This window comes from Myiozetetes cayanensis, unplaced genomic scaffold, assembly GCF_022539395.1.
Source record: "Myiozetetes cayanensis isolate MyiCay16 unplaced genomic scaffold, myiCay2020 scf29, whole genome shotgun sequence".
Taxonomy (NCBI): Eukaryota; Metazoa; Chordata; class Aves; order Passeriformes; family Tyrannidae; genus Myiozetetes; species Myiozetetes cayanensis.
This window is the reverse complement of record NW_026087510.1, coordinates 6,253,703-6,269,430: the sequence shown is the minus strand read 5'-3', so window position 1 is coordinate 6,269,430 and position 15,728 is coordinate 6,253,703. Positions and strand designations below refer to the sequence as shown.

Here is a 15,728-nt window from a genome sequence, read left to right as displayed (position 1 = left end):
GGCCCAGGCTGGGAAAGATTTCTCCACCTTGGAAAAACCACCACCACACAAAATCACGTACAAAAACAAAGGTGTTATTTACAGGTGTACACACCAATTCCAGGACTGCTAGAAATGTTACACAGGGATAAAAAAAAAAATAAAAGGGAAGTCCCAGGAGTCTGGCATTCCAGAGCAGATTTTGCCATTATCCCTCCCACCCACAGCCCTCCTAATGCTGGAGAATCCCTGAAAAGAGCGATCCTGCCCTGCCCCTGCCACTGCTGCAGCCGAGGCATCTCCATGGAAACTGCTGCCTGCATTCCATCCCTGCTCCCTGGGACCTCAGCAAGAACAACTGTATTTATTTCCACAAGTGCTCTCTGGCATGCAGGGAATAAGGGAAGCTCTGGCTGGTCTCCAGCTCTGAGACCGACAAATCTGATCACAGGAGAGGGGTTGTTACACTTCACACTGGAGCCCCAGGCAGCAGCGAGGGGGAAGTGCCGAGATCAGCACTGTCCAGAAGGGTCTGGGGGAACCAGCTGCTCCAAAATATAAGGGAAGCAATTTAACCACTCTCCATACATTTCCTTCCACAAGAAATGGACCCCCCAAAGAGTTGCTGGCGCCCCAGAAGATCCTGCTGCCCAATGCAGGTCGCTCTTCTAGTGCCAGAGCATTCCCTGCTCACTTTCCTGCTTGGAAAGGGCCAGGAGAAGCTGAGTTTGAACTTCACTGCACTGTGGTGACTCTGGGATCTACAGGGTACAATAACTACAGAAACTCAGCAGAAGTTCAGAAGCTAAACTTAAGCTGAGTTCTGGAGCAGGCCAACCTACTGCATGAGTGTAACTCTCTCGTGACCAAGCGCTCGGCACATTTTCACCTGAGATTTAGGACACCTGAGACTTGGGAACCGCCCTCAGAGGTCAAAGCATTTGGCATAGAACAAAAGAGTTTGTTAGAAGACAACTAAAGGGACCAGAAACCAGTGTCTTCCACAGAGAGCTGGGGGCTCCTGCAGGCAGTGGCCCCTGCAGGTCTCTGAGCTCGTCCCCGGCTGACAGGGAAATCCAGCCTTGCCTCTCAGATGGCCCACTGGGATAGTGAATGCCAAGGACAGGGCTTGTTCCAGGGAGAGCAGGCCATTCCTCACAGCTTTGGCAGCAGGTGATGTCCAGGGGATCACTGCAGGAGCTCTGCACAGTTCTTGTCCCACCTACATGTCCTCAACACTCCACTTGTAGGCGAGTTCCTGCACCGCCTTCTTGTTGGCAATCCGGGCAAAGCGCTGCTGCTCAAACCCGTTGGACCTGCAAAGGGACACCCAGGTGACCAGGAGCTGCTGGCCAGAGGCTTTTCTGAAGCCACAAAGCTTGATAGAGATGCTACAAGTGTTCCACACTCTGGTTACTGTGGTTACCAACAGTATGCACCTCAGAGGTTCCTCACACCCCTCCTGAGAGCACCAGCCTTGTCCCCTCTGCCCCATCACCCATTTGTAACTTAATCTATTCAAATTCCCAGCTGCCAACAACCTCACTCATCCAGTAACTGGATCCAGTAACTTTACACTATGACCACTCTGAAGCACAGTTCACTTATTTTTACTCTATTTTAACAGGAACGAGTACCTGTCCACACCGTCCCAGCGATGCCCGGGCCAGATGTTAAACCTGTTGAGTGGAGGTGCTGGTCCCTTGTACCTGGGTTTTTCTGGAACAGAAAGAGCAGAACAGCTGCTTTCAGCACAAACAGGTGGTCACATCCTCACCCACCCAAGAGCTCTTGTGTCTGCAGGTACACACAGGCAGAGTGCACAGGCCACCTGACAGCCAGGGACAGCTCCCAGAGGAAGCTCCCAAAGGCACACTTCAGCAAACTGCACGCTGCTGAGTTTTAACTCACCAGATCCTGCTCTGAGCTAAGAAATCACAGTCACCATTACTGGTAACAAGCCAGTAACTCCAGAGACTGCAGAGAAGTCCCTCAGGACTCGGCTGTTCCAGCAATTTACTGAAGAGCAGCTGCCTCTCTACACTGCTGAGGCCTTAAAATCACACACAGGTGTAATTCCAGAGCCAAACCTTTTTCCTTGTTCTCCTTGGCCTTCCTTTTTTTGATGAGGGCAGCCATGGGGTCTCCTTCCCTCTCTTGCTCCCTCAGCATTCGATCCAGATCCTGGTCATCGATGTAACGGGCCAAGGGCTTCTGCATCTCTTTGATCGCATCTTCCACGTTCTGCTGCTGCTGCCTCTCCTGGGCCAGCCTGGAAAACACAGAGTTTCACCCAAACCCAAGCACTCATTCCCCAGGACTTGTTCAGTTTGCAGGATGTGCCACGCTCCTGAACTCCCACTGTGTGTGCAGCAACAGAGGGAACAACTGAGGGGTCTACAGCACATGAAGATCCAAACTGGGCCAAAGGCAGGAGATGGGGAGCATCAGGAGCACCTCACCCTTTTCCCCACTTGGCATATTGCTCTTCTCTCTTGGCCTCTGCTTCAGCCTTCAGCCTCTGCTCCAGCTGCTCCTGTGCCAGGTTCCTCTTGCGGCCGGACTTGTCTCGGAACACGGTCTTGGCGTTCCGGGATTCCTCTGGAGGGGACAGATGTCTCAAGTCACACATTTTGGAACATTTCACCACCTCCACGCAATCCCATTACTGTAACTTTCATTCTGTTTGCCCTACTCTCCCAAAGAGCCTGTCACCCAAAGCCAAAGCAGCTGAAGCAGAAGAGAAGGTGAGCTGGGGATCAGGCCACGTTCCCACATTCCTACCTTCCAGGTGCTTGATGCTCCTGTCTGGCTTCTGGAGCTCCTGCTGCTCCTTCCGCAGCACATCTGCTGACACCAAGCCAGCTCTGACCCCAGATGACATCGTGTTTGCCTGGAAATCAAACCCCACATTTAAGCTGGCTCAGAGCACTGCACTCAGCTGGAGGTCTAACAAGGGGTCACCCAAAACCACAAGGGACAGAGCAGAGACAGCCCCGTTAAAGCCAATTGTACAAAAACTTCCCCACTTTGCCAGTCCTTGGACTTCCAGTTTTCCATAACAGGAAGAAACAACCAGCTGGACAGGAAAAAGGCAATGCTTACCTTCTTGGGAGACCCCCTGGTGTCCTGGCATGCGGGGAGTGGTCCGGGGACTCCGTGACCTGTGCTGACCCTTCCCAGCTGGAGAGCTCCGTCCTGGAGGAGACAGATCAGAGTGTGAAGATCTGATGATCCCATACAAGGGAATGGGAATCCCTGCCATGCCTGCAGAGCACCAACCCACAGGACCCACCTGATCCCAAAGGCTCACCTTTCGTTCGGCTCTTCTTCAGACTGGGTGAGCCGGGCTTGTCTCTCCGAGGGGATGGGTCAGGGCTGTCGTGACGCTGCCTCCTGGGAGGGGACAGGTCCGGGGTGTCACGACGCTGTCGCCGGGGGGGTGAGGAGTCTGGAGTGTCGTGACGCTGACGCCGGGGAGGGGAGGGATCAGGGGTGTCGTGACGTTTCCTTCTGGGAGGGGAGGGATCAGGGGTGTCATGACGTTTCCTTCTGGGAGGTGACGGATCAGGGGTGTCGTGACGTTTCCTTCTGGGAGGGGATGGATCAGGCGTGTCGTGACGCTGCTGCCGCCTGGGAGGGGACAGATCTGGGGTGTCACGACGTTGTTTTCTGGGAGGTGACGGATCAGGGGTGTCATGACGCTTCCTTCTGGGAGGGGAGGGATCAGGGGTGTCGTGGCGTTTCCTCCTGGGAGGTGATGGATCGGGGGTGTCCTGGCGTTTCCTCCTGGGAGGTGATGGATCAGGGGTGTCCTGACGTTTCCTCCTGGGTGGGGATGGATCAGGTGTATCATGACGTTTCCTCCTAGGGGGGGATGGATCAGGTGTATCATGACGTTTCCTCCTGGGAGGGTGATGGATCAGGTGTATCATGACATTTCCTCCTGGGGGGTGATGGATCAGGGGTGTCCTGACGTTTCCTCCTGGGAGGGGATGGATCAGGGTGTCGTGGCGTTTCCTCCTGGGGGTGATGGATCAGGGGTGTCCTGACGTTTCCTCCTGGGGGGGATGGATCAGGGGTGTCCTGACGTTTCCTCCTGGGAGGTGATGGATCAGGGGTGTCCTGACGTTTCCTCCTGGGAGGTGATGGATCAGGGGTGTCGTGGCGCTGCCGTCTCGGGGCAGGGGGGTCCAGGGGCCCGTTGTGCTCCCCCCTCGCTGGCGAAGGGTCCGGGGAGTCGTGGCGCTGCCGCCTGGGAGGGCAAGGGCAGGAGAAGGAGACAATGAGCTCAGTCTGTGTTTGGTTTGCTCGGAAACAAAACCTGCAGGGCTGTGGAGTGGGCCAAGGCTGGAAACAGCTTTGTGAAGGTGAATTCACAGCAGTGACCTGCACTCACATAGTGCCCTGCAGCCCTGAGCCACAGCCTCTCCACAGCACGCCCCAGACACCCTCCCAGGAGCCTGGATCGCAGGACAGCTGGAATTTTCAGTTCTCCACCCTCACCATCGCTCAAATCGAGAGGGATCATCACCCTGATTTCCCTGGCACTGTCAGAAGCACTATGGGACAGCTGTTCCCCACGTCACACACCCAGGGAGCTGCCAGCCCCCTCCAGGCAAGAGTTACCCAGGAGGAAAGAGTCCTGTGTACACCTTCCCCACACTTTACAGCAAAGCACTTGGAAACTGCAGAACCAGACAGACAAAACCAGGGGGAACTGAGAGCAGAAATCCTGGTGGAAGCCCCCATACCTCGTGGCAGACTTGGCAGGTCCCGAAATATCCGAACTCTGGGAATCCTCGTTCTGGTCTAGAGGAAGACAATGAGAGTCACCACTGTTAGGGCTCTGCACAGCTCAGGAGCCCTCCAGGGTTTCAAGGATTCATTTCTAACTTGCGTCACTGTTTAGAGCAGTCAAATGCTCGGGTGGGAGGGTGGAAGGGTGGAATGGTCTGCTCCCACCTCCCAAAAGTTTCCACTTGGAGTTTGTTCGGAATTCCTCCATCAGCTTCACCTCATCAGGACGTTCATCAATGAACTCTGCCACCTGCAAACACACCCCCACGGGGAACAAGAGGGCTGTGAAGGAAAAAAGGGGCAGGATTCCCACCCTCCAACACAACTTACTCAGCAGAGTAAGTGATGTGTGACCACCCTTTAGCTGCCTTTTCAGGGGAAGAACTCAAAACAACTTTCCAAAGCCCTTTTGTTCAACATTTCTCCCCTCACTGCCAAGGTTTCCAGCCTGACCCACAGTGCAGCAGCCACCAGCCATCCCAGTTCCCCCTGCCTGCCTTGTTCCAGCAGCTGTTGGGATGCTCAGAACCGCTGTGCTCTTGGACAACTCAGGGCCATAAAGAACAGGCTCCTTTGAGCTCACACGGCTCTCCAGGGCACCCCTCCCCGCAGCACAGCCCACCAAGCGCCGGGGCAGGGAGAGGGGTTTGGCAGGTGCTTCCCAGAGGGAGACAGAAGGGACTCAGCGTCCGAAACCGCCGGCTCACCACAGGCATGTCCGCCTCGTCCTCCTCCTCCTCCTCCTTCTGCGGCGCGGCGGCGATGCTGTTCCAGCTCACGTCGTCATCCACGATCCGCATCCTGCGAGCGGGAACGCCGTGAGGAGCGTCCGGGCCCCGCGAGGGGGAGCCCAGGGCGGGGTTCCGGGGTGATTCTGGGAACCCGTGCCCGCCGCAGGCCGCGCCGCCCCCTTCCCCCCCGGGACTCACCCGGCCCTGCCGGTGCCGCCCGGCGGTCTCTTCCTGCGGCGGCGGCGGGGCGGGCCGGGCGCGGCGGGGCCGCTCAGGTAGCGCTGCAGGTACTCGGCCTTGGACACCCCCGGCGCCGCCATCGCGGCCGCTGACGCGCAACAACCGCGCCAAGGGGCGGGGCTGCGGTATATATACTGCGGGGCGGGGCGAGGGGCGTGGCCACACAGTGATCCCGCCCTCCATTGATCTGTGGGCGGGGCCGAGCTGATGAATGGAGCGCGCGCAGGGCATGCCGGGATACGGCGCCTCCCTCGTTTCGTCCACGAATTTTTATCCAAACTCCTTTATTTGGGGGTCGCGGCCCCGATATCCAGCACACACCCCCCCCCGCCCCAACACATCAGCATAACGCCTCCCGCAGGGAGGCTCCGAGGCCCAGCCCCGCTGCCTTCGGCCTGGAGCAGCTCCCGCCTCCCAGGAAGGGGAGAAGAGTCCCGGCCCCAGAAAAGTCCTTGTCCCTGGAGCGGTTGGGGAAGGGTCTGGAGGGGTCGGGCTGCACCCCCTGCTACCGGCCTGAGGCATCCTCAGGCTCGTAGCCCTCCGTCTTCATGTCGTTCAGCCCCAGGTCCTCGTTCTGCTCGAACGTGCGCTCGTAGCGCTCCACCCTCAGCTCCGGGTCCTCCTCCGGGGCGTACACGTTCTGTGGGGAGAGGGGAAACCTCCTGCACTGCCCTCTTTCCAAAGGCTGGGGCACCCTGCCCCCAACACCCCCAGGGGAGTAGAGACCCCTCCCAGGGCCCAGGGCTGTACCTGGAGGTAGCTGTTGCCTGCAGGGTCATCCATGATGAAATGAGCCTTGGTCTTCCCATCTATGATCTGCAGGAAGAGAATAGATCCAGCCACCAAGGCTCCTCCTAACCCTTCAGCACTTCTGGCAGAGGGTGGGAATCCAGAGCACACTCACCTCCTGCAGCTTCCCAATGAACTCCTGCAGCTTCCCCGTCCTGCTGGGCGTGGAGCTGTCCCCCAGAGTGAAGGGGTTCCTCTCCACCTGGAAGGGCAGGGGAGCACCTGTGAGGCAGCCAGAACCAGAGCCAGCCCAAACAGGGGCCCAGAGGGGGCTGAGCCCCCCCAGGCTGGCACAGCACACTCACCAGGTCACGGATGTCCTTCAGCAGCCCCTCCAGCGTGGTGAACTTCCCCCCCAGTGCTCCCATGCCCAGCTCAAACTCCAGCTCTGGGATCTCCACACTGCACGTCTCAGACTGTGAAGGTGAACACCCTGTGAGTCCCCACGGAGGGATGGCTGGGCCCCCTGGACTCCCCACAGCCTCCACAGGAGGACAGGGCAGGTATCCAAGGGCACTGTTACCTTCAGGATGTCCCTTGTCATGTCGGAAGGGTCCGTAATCCGGAGGGTAATCCTGGTGCCTTGCGGTTCAATCGCTCCTCCAGACTTCACCTGGGAACAGCTGGCAGTCAGCTCCATGGAACTCACACTCCAATCACACCTCGATGCTTTAGGAGGGTTTATCCAGCTCACCTCATTCGTCCTGTGCCCACAGGAGTCGCAGTTTGTGGCCATGATAATCACTTCCTTGAAGTGTGGGATTTCTGGAGCGGACAGTCAAGGAAAACCCCAAGGCAGCACCCCGGTCCCTCCCGAGGCACTGCAGGAGCTCGCTGTGAGCGGCCTGGGACAGCTCTGCATCCTGGAGAATCCACCCAGGTGCAGCAGGAAGAGCCCAGGTCAGCACAGGGACCCCCACCCACGCCCACCCCCTCAAAGGATACGCACCACCTTCATGTTGGTGCTGGCCGGGGCGTTGCACTCGGGGCAGTTGGTGTTGAACTGCAGGACCTGCAGCAGGGCAAGTGAAATTGGGGTCAGGATGTCCTGGCCAGCCCAGAACACCCTTCCTGGGTGTCCCCTCTGCACTGCAGCATCACCCACCTCGTCCCTCAGATCCTCTGCAGCATCAGGTGGCTTCGCATCCACCTCCTCCCCCTGCAAGAGAAGCGGGTTCCCTAATCTGGGGGCTCCCAGGGAACGAGGGACTCATCAGCCCTGCTCCCCAGGCTGAGAGCACGCAGCCCAGCAGCCCCCAGCCACCTCCAGTCCCAGCAGAGCAGCCTGCTGGGGGGTCCTCCTGTAGTGGGTGACCACGAGGGCCTCGTCCCGCCGCGGCGCGTGGGGGTTCTCCACAAAGCTGTTCCCCGAGGGATCGTCGATGATCTGCGGGAAAAGGGAGCCTGAGGGAGCCGCCCTGCACTCCCCGTGCCAGACAGGGCCTCCCTCTGTGTGCACTCACGAAGGTGAAGGGGGAATTCCCTTCTTTCAGCTGCCTCAGCTTCCCAATGAACTCGTCTATTTTCCCGGCCACCTCCGGGTCTGTCGCCTGCAAGAGGACAGGGGATCACAGGACCCTTCAGGGTGGAGGAGACCTCCGAGGTCACCGGGTCCAGCTGCTGCAGGGGGTGATCAACCCGAGGATCTGCCATCCCTGAGGAGCTCCCCCTTCCCCAGCACCTCACCCTGCGCACGGGCTGGTCCTGCTCCAGGCCTGCCACAGCTCTGTCAATGAGCCCCTCGATGGTGGTGAGCACTGGGGAGGGGAAGGACACGGAGGTGACGGCACCGTTCACACACCACAGCCCCCTCCTCGCACAGCTCTGAGCCGGGGGGCACGGCACCCACCTCCCTTCTGGGAGAAGGCAGGAATCTCGAAGTCCAGCTCTGGAATTCGAGCCGTGGCACAGTCAGTCTTCACCACCTCCCTGTTCATGTCCTGTGTACACCGTTGGGAACAGCATTAGGATCCCCAAGAGATCCAGGGGCTCCCACACTGGGCTGTGCAGCAGCATTGGCTCCTTGGAGCCCCCTCTCCACTGGGAAGGGAATGTTTTGTGCTTGGAACAGTTACTGCCAAACAAACAAAGCTATTTCCCAAACTGCAGGGAAGATAAACACTCTGTGGCTGGGGCCAGACCAGCCTGTGAGGGACAGTGAGGGGCAAAGGTGTGCACAGGGCAGCCCCCCTGCCCTTCACCTGGCGCGAGGTGACGGCCAGGGCGTAGCGCACGCCCTGCTCCTGGATCCTGCCCGCCGACTGGATCTCCGTGTTGGACCAGGAGCAGCTGTCGCAGGAGAAGGAGCTGACGATGATCTCTTTGAAGAAGGGGATCCTGGTGAGCAGGAGCCGCGTCACTCCCTGTCGTGGGAACCCGAACCCTCAGGGCAGTGTCCTGCAGGCCCCACATCCCTGTCAGCCCCTCCCAGCGGGGGCAGCTCACGGATCCCACACCCCCAACCTCCTCTCCCCCACCCGCTCCCACCCGCTCCCCTCCACATCCCAGCAGTGCTCCCTGCCCCGGGACCAGCTGTGGCCCCCGTGGATCCCTCCCTTGCTCCTGCAGAGCCCTGTACCGGGGTCCCTGCACCCAGACCCCCATCCCTGCAGCCCCCTGTCCCCCCCGCCAAGCCTCTGCCCAGCTCGCACCTCGAGCCCCGCAGAGCCCCGAGCTGCTCCCCCGCAGAGCCCGCACGGGGGCCCAGCCCCAGCTCCCCCCGCCCCCTCACGTTGCGGAAGCAGTTCATGCAGAGGGACTCGATCTCCGCGGGCTGCTGCTCGCCGTCCTCGGCGCTGAGGGGCCGGAACAGGGACCCCCCCGGGCCCGGCTCCATCGCCCCCAGCGCCGACATGGCGGCGCGGCCCCGCCTCGCGCGGCGCTCACGTGTCGCGGCTGTCACGTGCCCAGTCGGTCACGTGACACGTGCTGTCATGGCGGCGGTGGCGGCGCCTTTATTGCGGTTCATCCCGGCCCGGCCCCGCGGCCCCCGCCCCGGCCCGCGCCCCGCCCGCCTCCCCGCCCAGGCTGAGCGCCAGCTCCCTCCACAGCGCGTCCAGCTGGGCCCGCAGGTCCTCCACGGGCGGCGGCGGCGCGTCCCGCGGCTCCTCCGGCGGGTCCGGGCGGGCGCTGAGCTTCAGCCGCATCTCCTCCGTCTCCTGGTCCAGCGCCCGCGTGAAGGCCTGGATCTGGACGTAGGTGTCCCGCCGGAACTCCTCCACCCGCCGCTGCACCTCCCGCGCCAGCGCCTCCCGGTACCGGCCGGGGGGGGCCGGGGGCTCCCCGAGGCTCTCGGGGTACAGGCTCAGCTTCGCCTTCAGCTGCTCCAGGTTCCTCTGGATCTGGCGGTGCAGGTCCCGCGCGTTGCGGGTCAGCTTGGCCGACAGCTCCTGGATGTGCCGGTTGAGCTGCTCGGGCGTGGCGCGGGCGTGCGGGGCCACGGAGCGGTGCAGCTCCTGCACGTTGCGGTGGATCTCGGTGACCAGCCTGTCGGCGTACGGCTGGAAGATGTCCTTCACCTGTTCCGTGTGCGAGGCGATCTTGTCGGCGTAGTGGGCCACGAAGCGCTGGAGCTCGCCGGCCCCTTCCAGGAGCTGCGCCGTCACCTCCCGGCTGGGCAGCAGCTGCCGCCGCAGCTCCCGCGCCCGCAGGGACACCTCGTCCAGCAGCTCCTCCGTGAACGGCTGCAGCCGGTGCCGCAGCTCGTCCAGCTGCTTCCCGACCTGGTGGTGCACCTCGTCCACGTACGGGGACAGCTTCACCCGCAGGCTCTCCAGCTCCCTCCGCAGGACCTTCCGCAGGCTCTCCGAGTCCTGCGACAGCCGGGGCTGCGGGCCCCTGGCGAGGGGCGACAGCTTCCCCAGGAAGTCTCCCATGTAGCTGACCCCATCCTGAATGCTTTCCTTCAGGTTCCTGCAGGAGACAGTCACCAAGCACCCCTGACTGACCACAGCACCCCCCTGCGCCCACACTCCCCCCTAATAAACACCAACACCCACCAACACTCGCTCCCGTGAGCTTCTGTGCCCCCAGGGGCAGAGAAACGGAGCCCCAGGTGTGCTGGGGGACCCCAGGGCACTGTACTCACGTGATGTCCTTGCCCAGCTTGCCGTGGCCGTGCTCCAGGCTGTCCTTGTCCCGTGTCAGCTGGCTCAGGTATTCCCAGAAGCCGCCCTGCCCCGCCTGGGCCGGTGACACTGCGGGTGGGAGGGTGGCGTGAGCGGGGTGCCCGTGGTGCTGCCGCCCCTCCAGCCCCTGTGCCCACACCCACCTGGGAAGGCAGCCAGGAGGGAGAGGAGCAGCGCAGCCTTCAGCAGCATGGTCTGCCGGGCCGGGCTCTGCGGGGCTGCGGGAGAGACGGGACAGAGGGGAGAGGCTGCTCCACCGAGTGCTCGCAGGGTGGTGGTGCCTCTGCTTCACACCCTGCAACACCTGGGGTCTCCCCACAAACATGCGGGGTCCCCCATAGTACCTGGAGTCCCCATATCACCTGGGGTCCCCACCGCTGTGCACCTCCGGACTCACCCCCGGCTCCTCCGGCCGCACAAAGCCGAACCAGACACCAGGAGCCCCCGTCCCTCACCTGAGTCCCGGTGCCTCCCGCGTCCCTCCCACGGGAGCCGGCCCTTATATAGGTCCGGGGGGAGCAGGGGAGCGGGCGATAAGGCCCTGCGGCACAGGGAGGCTTTTTGGACCTCACTCCGTGTAAACACAACGTGGAGGTCCGCGCACGTTCCTGGGAGGTGACCCGGGGGACGGTCACCTGAGCGCCCGCGGCCCCCCGCGCTCCGGGACGGCGCTGCCCCTGCCCCGCAGCCGCCCTGCGCATCCCGCAGGGAATGCCGCTGGAACTGCCGGGGCAGCGGGGACGGGCACGCCGGCTGCGGGCTCTGCCGAGGGGCTGCAAAGGGAGCCTGGACCCCCGGGATGGGCGTGGGAGGGTGAGCCCGGCTCCGGCTGTGCCAGGGAAGGGTGCCAGGGATGAGCGGTGTCGTCAGCCCAGGTAGGGAGCACAGAGCACGCCTTTCCTGGGGCCGCCGCTCCCGCCGGGCACCCAGCGCGCCCTGCTCGGCTGTTTCTCCGCCGGGAATACGAACGGGCACCGTGGGTGGGGGGCGAAGTCCGACGCTCCCGGGGTGAAACGCCGAGCAGTCGCCGAAATCCGCGCGGTTCCCTCCTCGCCTGGGCGAACGCGTGAGGTCGCTCCAGGCAGCGCTGGCCGTGCTCCAGCCTCATCCCAATCCCTTCCCTTCCCATCCCACCCCGCGCTCCCGCCACCACAATGGCTCGAGGGGCTCGCCGTGGCCATCGCTCAAGTCCCTTTTTCCTCTCCCTGAGGCACGGCCTCGGCACGGCCCGCAGAATCCCGTGGCACAGTGGGGGTGCTCAGCTGCATCCCGGGGCCCTGCCCCTCTGGAGCCCCCTGGGTGCCCCCCAGCTGCTCTGGCACCCCAGCGAGGTGATGGCAGGGCCCTGGTCCCATGCTGGCCCATCTGGCTGCCACCACCTGCGGCCAGCCCTGAGCCCCCCACCCCTCTGCCCCCACCTTTGCTCCCTCTCCCAGGTTCCCCAGAACATTCGGGGTGATGTTCCCCCCTCAGAGCGGCTGGGCCGGGCGGCCCAGGTTGCCCATCCTGGGGCAGGACAGCAGGATCCTGTGGGGAAGGAAGGACACGGACCAAGAGGTGCATCACAAGGTTTATTTCTGGGAGTGCTTGGAGTGTGTGGGGATGGCCGGCCACCCCGTGTCACCTCCCCACGGCACCGGGAGGGGGGCTCATTTCTCGGGGGGCGGGATGGTGCTGAGGAAGGCGGACACCTTCTCCCGCACCTCCTTCTCCAGCAGCTGCAGGTGATCCTCCACTCCGGCGGTGCCCGAGTCCAGCTTCCCGCGCATCTCCTCCAGCTGCTGCACCAGCTGCTTCCCGAAGGTCTCTCCGAAGGGAGCCGCCTGCTGCCGGAAGGCCTCCAGCGTCTGCCCCACGCGCTGCTCCAGCTGCTGGGCCAGGGGGCCCAGGCGCTGCCTCAGGCTCTCGGTGTCACCACTCGCCACCTCCCGCAGCTCCTGCGCCAGCGGGCTCAGCTGGGCACGCAGCTCCTCGGAGCTGGTGGCCAGGCGGGCGCGCAGCTCCTCGGCCGCCCGCTCCATCTGCGCCGTCAGGCTCTCCAGCTGCCGGTTCAGCCCGTCCTGCACCTCCTGGGCGTAGGGGCTGAGCCCACGCCGCAGCTCTGCCACGCTCTGCCCGACCTGTGCCTTCAGCTCGTCGGCCATGGGCGCCAGCCGCTCCTTCAGGCTCTCCACGCCACCGTCGATCTGCTGCTGGAGCCGGTCGGCGTAGGGGCTGAGGGAGGCCTGGATGCTCTGGGCGTTGTCCTGCAGCCGGTCCCGCAGCTCGACCACGTAGGGCTCCAGCGCCCGCTGCAGCTCCCCAGCCCCGCGGTCCACCTGGGAGCGCAGCTCCTCGGCGTAGGGGCTCATCTTGGCCTGCAGCTGGCGGATGTTGGTGCCGATCTGCTGGTGCACCTCGTCGGCGTAGGGCACCAGCTTGGCCTGCAGCTCCGCCAGCTCCCGCCGGATCTGCTCCTTGAGCCGCTGCGAGTCCTGCGCCAGCCGCGCCTGCAGCTCGGTGGCGAAGGGCACCAGCCGCTCCTGCAGGTCCTCGGCGTAGGCGCTGACGCTCTGCAGGTTGGTCTTCAGGAGGGTGCTGGGGAGAAGGGACAGGTCAGTGCCCATGTGCCCCCCGGCATCCCCTGAGCCCCCCTGAGCCTCAGCCCGTGGCTCAGCTCACTTGATCTGCTTGGTGAGCTCGGTCTGCTGCAGCTGGTCCACTGTCTCCTTGGCATTGCTGCCCAGCTCCGTGAAGTACTTCCAGATCACACTGGCCACCTCATCGGGGTTCACGTCAGCCCGTGCCCCTGCAAGGGGATGGTGGGATCAGCGCCAGGACAATCCTACTGCCCCGGGAACAGCAGGTCCCCACTGCTGCCCGGGGCAGGACCCCCCTGCGAGCACCCATGCCACCTCACCTGAGACTGCGAGGAGCACCAGGACAAGGGCTGCCACCTTGGGCGCCATCCTGAGCACTGGGGACTCCTGCAGAAACACAGAGAGGAGGTGAAGGGAGCCCCAGAGGCTGGGAACCCCCCAACCCCCTGCCATCTGCTCCACCACAGGCGATGGAGGCACTGGCTCTCTCCAGCCCTTGCAGCTGCTCACCTGTGCTGCCACGGCCGTGGTACCTGCCGAGCCGGCAGCTCCCCGTGCTATTTATGCAGCCTGAGCACCCCCGCGGCTTCCACGCAGGCTGTGACACAGCCCCAGGCTTGGACTTTAGCAGAGCTGAGACGTGGAACCACCTGATGTGTGCGCAGACCTGACATCACCTGCAGCCCTGACATCACCCGTGGCCCCGCTGAACCCTCCAGCTCCCAGCAAGGTGCCAGGGCCTGGGCAGAGGGGGTTGGGAGTACACAGGGCACGTGGGGGCTGAGCCCCTCCTGAGGATGGGGACCCTGGGCAGAGGGGACAGCTCACTGCTCTGTGGGATGCCATGGTGGCTGTGCTGGTGCCAGTTGTGCAGTATCCATGGTGTGGGGTGGTAACTGGGGTGTGTGATGGTGGGACAGGGCATGGGGTCTGGGGGACACTGAGGGGACCCCCCAGCCCTACCACCAACTGTGCTGTGCCTGGGATGGGCAGCAGGGCAGGACGCAGGCTCAAGGAGATGCTGTGATGGAGCTGGGGGCTCACAAGGCTGTGTATGTGCAGGATGGCACTGCTCCTTCCCAGTCCAGGCTCCTGAAGGAAGCCCTGCCAGAGGAACAGGTCAGGACCCTGCAGGAGCCCCACGGGGTGCTGGAGTGCCTGGGAAAGGAGTGGGGGCCTTGTGTGTCGCTGGCTGTGGGCACTGGGCTCCTGGCACACCCCTGGGGTGCAGCCCTGCACCCACTCAGCCCACCCACACCCTGGGGCCCCGCTCGGGCTGCAGAGCAGCCGCGATGTGTCATCGCGGGCAGGGGCAGGGACCGGCCGGGCAGTGGCAGGGACAAGGTCCAAAGGGCTCCCGCGGTGCCCGAGGGCATCGAGCAGGGCCGAGGCCGCTGGATGTCACCCTTGTGCCGTGTGTGCCCACGGCCCCAGGCGTGTCCCCGGGGCTGCAGTCACCGCGCTGTGCCCTGCAGCGGGCACCGGGCTGGCTGCACACGCGTGTGCACACACACACACACACACACACGTGTGCACAGGTACGTGCACACACAGACACACACGGAGCCCCAGCAGGCTCCGTCCCCGCGGGATTTCCCAACTCCTGGCCCGATGCAGCCCCCCTGCAGCCCCCGCAGTGCCCCGCTCTCGGCCAGCCCCCTGCCCTGACCTTTGCACAAACCCCCTCAAGGGCGGCCGTGGGGAGGGTATAAAGGGGGAGCCTGGGGCTGTCCCTGCGTCGCAGAGCCCGGCACAGGTGAGTGGGAACACCCCTGGTGAGGATCATGCTGGGAAGGGGACAGGGTCGGGGTTGGGACCCCTGTGGCCCCCCCTGCCACCCCTCACCATGTGCTCTGCTCTCTCCCCAGCCATGAAGGCGTCACTGCTGCTCCTGCTCGCCTGCACGGCCGTCCTGGCAGTGGGAGCAAGTAAGGGACAGCGAGGGCTGTGCGGGAGGAGGGTGCTGGGGCACACTCCGGGGGGAGGCACAGCCCCAGGGCCCCGTCCCCCCACTCCCAACTGATTCCTGCTCGCAGGGGCCGACACGCCCGAGGAGTCCAAGGCGCTGGTGCAGAAGGTGCAGGAGCTCGCCCAGAAAGCCTCGGCCATGGCCAAGGACGCCTTCAGCAGGGTGCGGGAGTCAGAGGCAGCACAGCAGGCCAGGTGCTCCCGAGTGCCCCCAGCCCAGTCCTGTCCCCCAATGCCGGTGGGGAGCCTGTCTGGGCCCGCACTGATCCCCATCCCTCCCTCCCCTCACAGGCAGTGGCTGGTGGACAACGCGGAGCTGGCGAAGCAGAGCCTGGTCTGGCTCAAGGAGCAGCTGGCAGAGCTCTGGAAGAACAGACCGACCGTGTAACCCCACAGGGGACTGGTTGGGGTCTCACTGGGCTGGGGTCCCCCTGGTTCCCACCTGCTGTCATGGTTCTCTCAATAAAGTGGGGCTGAAGCAAATGGCTGTGGTGACATCACTGTGGGGATGGGGA

General features: G+C 63.4%; 5 protein-coding genes across 8 annotated transcripts; 1 reads left to right on the top strand and 4 right to left on the bottom strand.

Annotated features, from left to right (window-relative positions):
• Window positions 1–53: 53 nt before the first annotated feature.
• BUD13 (BUD13 homolog) lies at window positions 54–5,962 on the bottom strand. The gene is given in 13 exon segments (XM_050322934.1): window positions 54–1,295; window positions 1,617–1,698; window positions 2,070–2,251; window positions 2,442–2,580; window positions 2,764–2,872; window positions 3,085–3,115; window positions 3,117–3,177; window positions 3,293–3,826; window positions 4,098–4,234; window positions 4,734–4,791; window positions 4,945–5,029; window positions 5,487–5,580; window positions 5,709–5,962. Coding segments are annotated over 13 exon segments (1,728 nt in total). The 5' UTR covers window positions 5,831–5,962; the 3' UTR covers window positions 54–1,201.
• A 160-nt stretch (window positions 5,963–6,122) lies between these two features.
• Window positions 6,123–9,407, bottom strand: ZPR1 (ZPR1 zinc finger). Its single transcript, XM_050322940.1, has 14 exons — window positions 9,271–9,407; window positions 8,741–8,902; window positions 8,389–8,479; window positions 8,226–8,296; window positions 8,003–8,089; window positions 7,804–7,926; window positions 7,645–7,698; window positions 7,485–7,551; window positions 7,234–7,304; window positions 7,063–7,152; window positions 6,845–6,955; window positions 6,655–6,741; window positions 6,501–6,566; window positions 6,123–6,390 (listed from the first exon to the last, which is right to left on the bottom strand). Exons 1-14 carry the CDS (start codon window positions 9,391–9,393, stop codon window positions 6,256–6,258), a joined length of 1,338 nt encoding a protein of 445 aa, XP_050178897.1. The 5' UTR covers window positions 9,394–9,407; the 3' UTR covers window positions 6,123–6,255.
• An 86-nt stretch (window positions 9,408–9,493) lies between these two features.
• On the bottom strand, window positions 9,494–11,259 carry APOA5 (apolipoprotein A5). 4 transcript variants are annotated; one of them, XM_050322935.1, is made up of 4 exons: window positions 11,064–11,259; window positions 10,810–10,884; window positions 10,627–10,735; window positions 9,494–10,451 (listed from the first exon to the last, which is right to left on the bottom strand). In XM_050322935.1, the coding sequence occupies exons 2-4, from the start codon at window positions 10,856–10,858 to the stop codon at window positions 9,494–9,496; spliced, it is 1,116 nt and encodes a 371-aa protein (XP_050178892.1). In that variant the 5' UTR covers window positions 10,859–10,884; window positions 11,064–11,259. The 4 variants fall into 4 exon arrangements, with proteins under 4 accessions (XP_050178892.1, XP_050178896.1, XP_050178894.1 ...); XM_050322939.1 differs by having other exon boundaries at window positions 11,122–11,154; XM_050322937.1 differs by having other exon boundaries at window positions 11,011–11,153.
• Window positions 11,260–12,224: 965 nt separating this feature from the next.
• On the bottom strand, window positions 12,225–13,849 carry APOA4 (apolipoprotein A4). The gene is made up of 4 exons (XM_050322959.1): window positions 13,756–13,849; window positions 13,566–13,632; window positions 13,328–13,454; window positions 12,225–13,243 (listed from the first exon to the last, which is right to left on the bottom strand). The coding sequence occupies exons 2-4, from the start codon at window positions 13,612–13,614 to the stop codon at window positions 12,316–12,318; spliced, it is 1,104 nt and encodes a 367-aa protein (XP_050178916.1). The 5' UTR covers window positions 13,615–13,632; window positions 13,756–13,849; the 3' UTR covers window positions 12,225–12,315.
• Window positions 13,850–15,017: 1,168 nt separating this feature from the next.
• APOC3 (apolipoprotein C3) lies at window positions 15,018–15,696 on the top strand. The gene is made up of 3 exons (XM_050322960.1): window positions 15,018–15,173; window positions 15,282–15,408; window positions 15,505–15,696. The coding sequence occupies exons 1-3, from the start codon at window positions 15,092–15,094 to the stop codon at window positions 15,599–15,601; spliced, it is 306 nt and encodes a 101-aa protein (XP_050178917.1). The 5' UTR covers window positions 15,018–15,091; the 3' UTR covers window positions 15,602–15,696.
• The last annotated feature ends 32 nt before the right edge of the window (window positions 15,697–15,728 follow it).

What these genes read in the sequence shown, in the direction of transcription:
- ZPR1 (XM_050322940.1), bottom strand. Translation starts at nt 9,393, where the DNA reads ATGTCGGCGCTGGGGGCGATGGAGCCGGGCCCGGGGGGGTCCCTGTTC. An exon ending in GGAATTCCCCCTTCACCTTC is followed by an intron (nt 7,927 to 8,002) that starts GTGAGTGCACAC and finishes CTTTTCCCGCAG; the next exon opens with ATCATCGACGATCCCTCGGG. An exon ending in GTGGGCACAGGACGAATGAG is followed by an intron (nt 7,153 to 7,233) that starts GTGAGCTGGATA and finishes AGCTGTTCCCAG; the next exon opens with GTGAAGTCTGGAGGAGCGAT.
- APOA5 (XM_050322937.1), bottom strand. An exon ending in CCTCCTGGCTGCCTTCCCAG is followed by an intron (nt 10,736 to 10,809) that starts GTGGGTGTGGGC and finishes TCCCACCCGCAG; the next exon opens with TGTCACCGGCCCAGGCGGGG. An exon ending in AAGCTGGGCAAGGACATCAC is followed by an intron (nt 10,452 to 10,626) that starts GTGAGTACAGTG and finishes TGTCTCCTGCAG; the next exon opens with GAACCTGAAGGAAAGCATTC.
- APOA4 (XM_050322959.1), bottom strand. Translation starts at nt 13,614, where the DNA reads ATGGCGCCCAAGGTGGCAGCCCTTGTCCTGGTGCTCCTCGCAGTCTCA. An exon ending in GGTGCTCCTCGCAGTCTCAG is followed by an intron (nt 13,455 to 13,565) that starts GTGAGGTGGCAT and finishes ATCCCCTTGCAG; the next exon opens with GGGCACGGGCTGACGTGAAC. An exon ending in GAGCTCACCAAGCAGATCAA is followed by an intron (nt 13,244 to 13,327) that starts GTGAGCTGAGCC and finishes CCTTCTCCCCAG; the next exon opens with CACCCTCCTGAAGACCAACC.
- APOC3 (XM_050322960.1), top strand. Translation starts at nt 15,092, where the DNA reads ATGTGCTCTGCTCTCTCCCCAGCCATGAAGGCGTCACTGCTGCTCCTG. An exon ending in CGTCCTGGCAGTGGGAGCAA is followed by an intron (nt 15,174 to 15,281) that starts GTAAGGGACAGC and finishes TCCTGCTCGCAG; the next exon opens with GGGCCGACACGCCCGAGGAG. An exon ending in GAGGCAGCACAGCAGGCCAG is followed by an intron (nt 15,409 to 15,504) that starts GTGCTCCCGAGT and finishes CTCCCCTCACAG; the next exon opens with GCAGTGGCTGGTGGACAACG.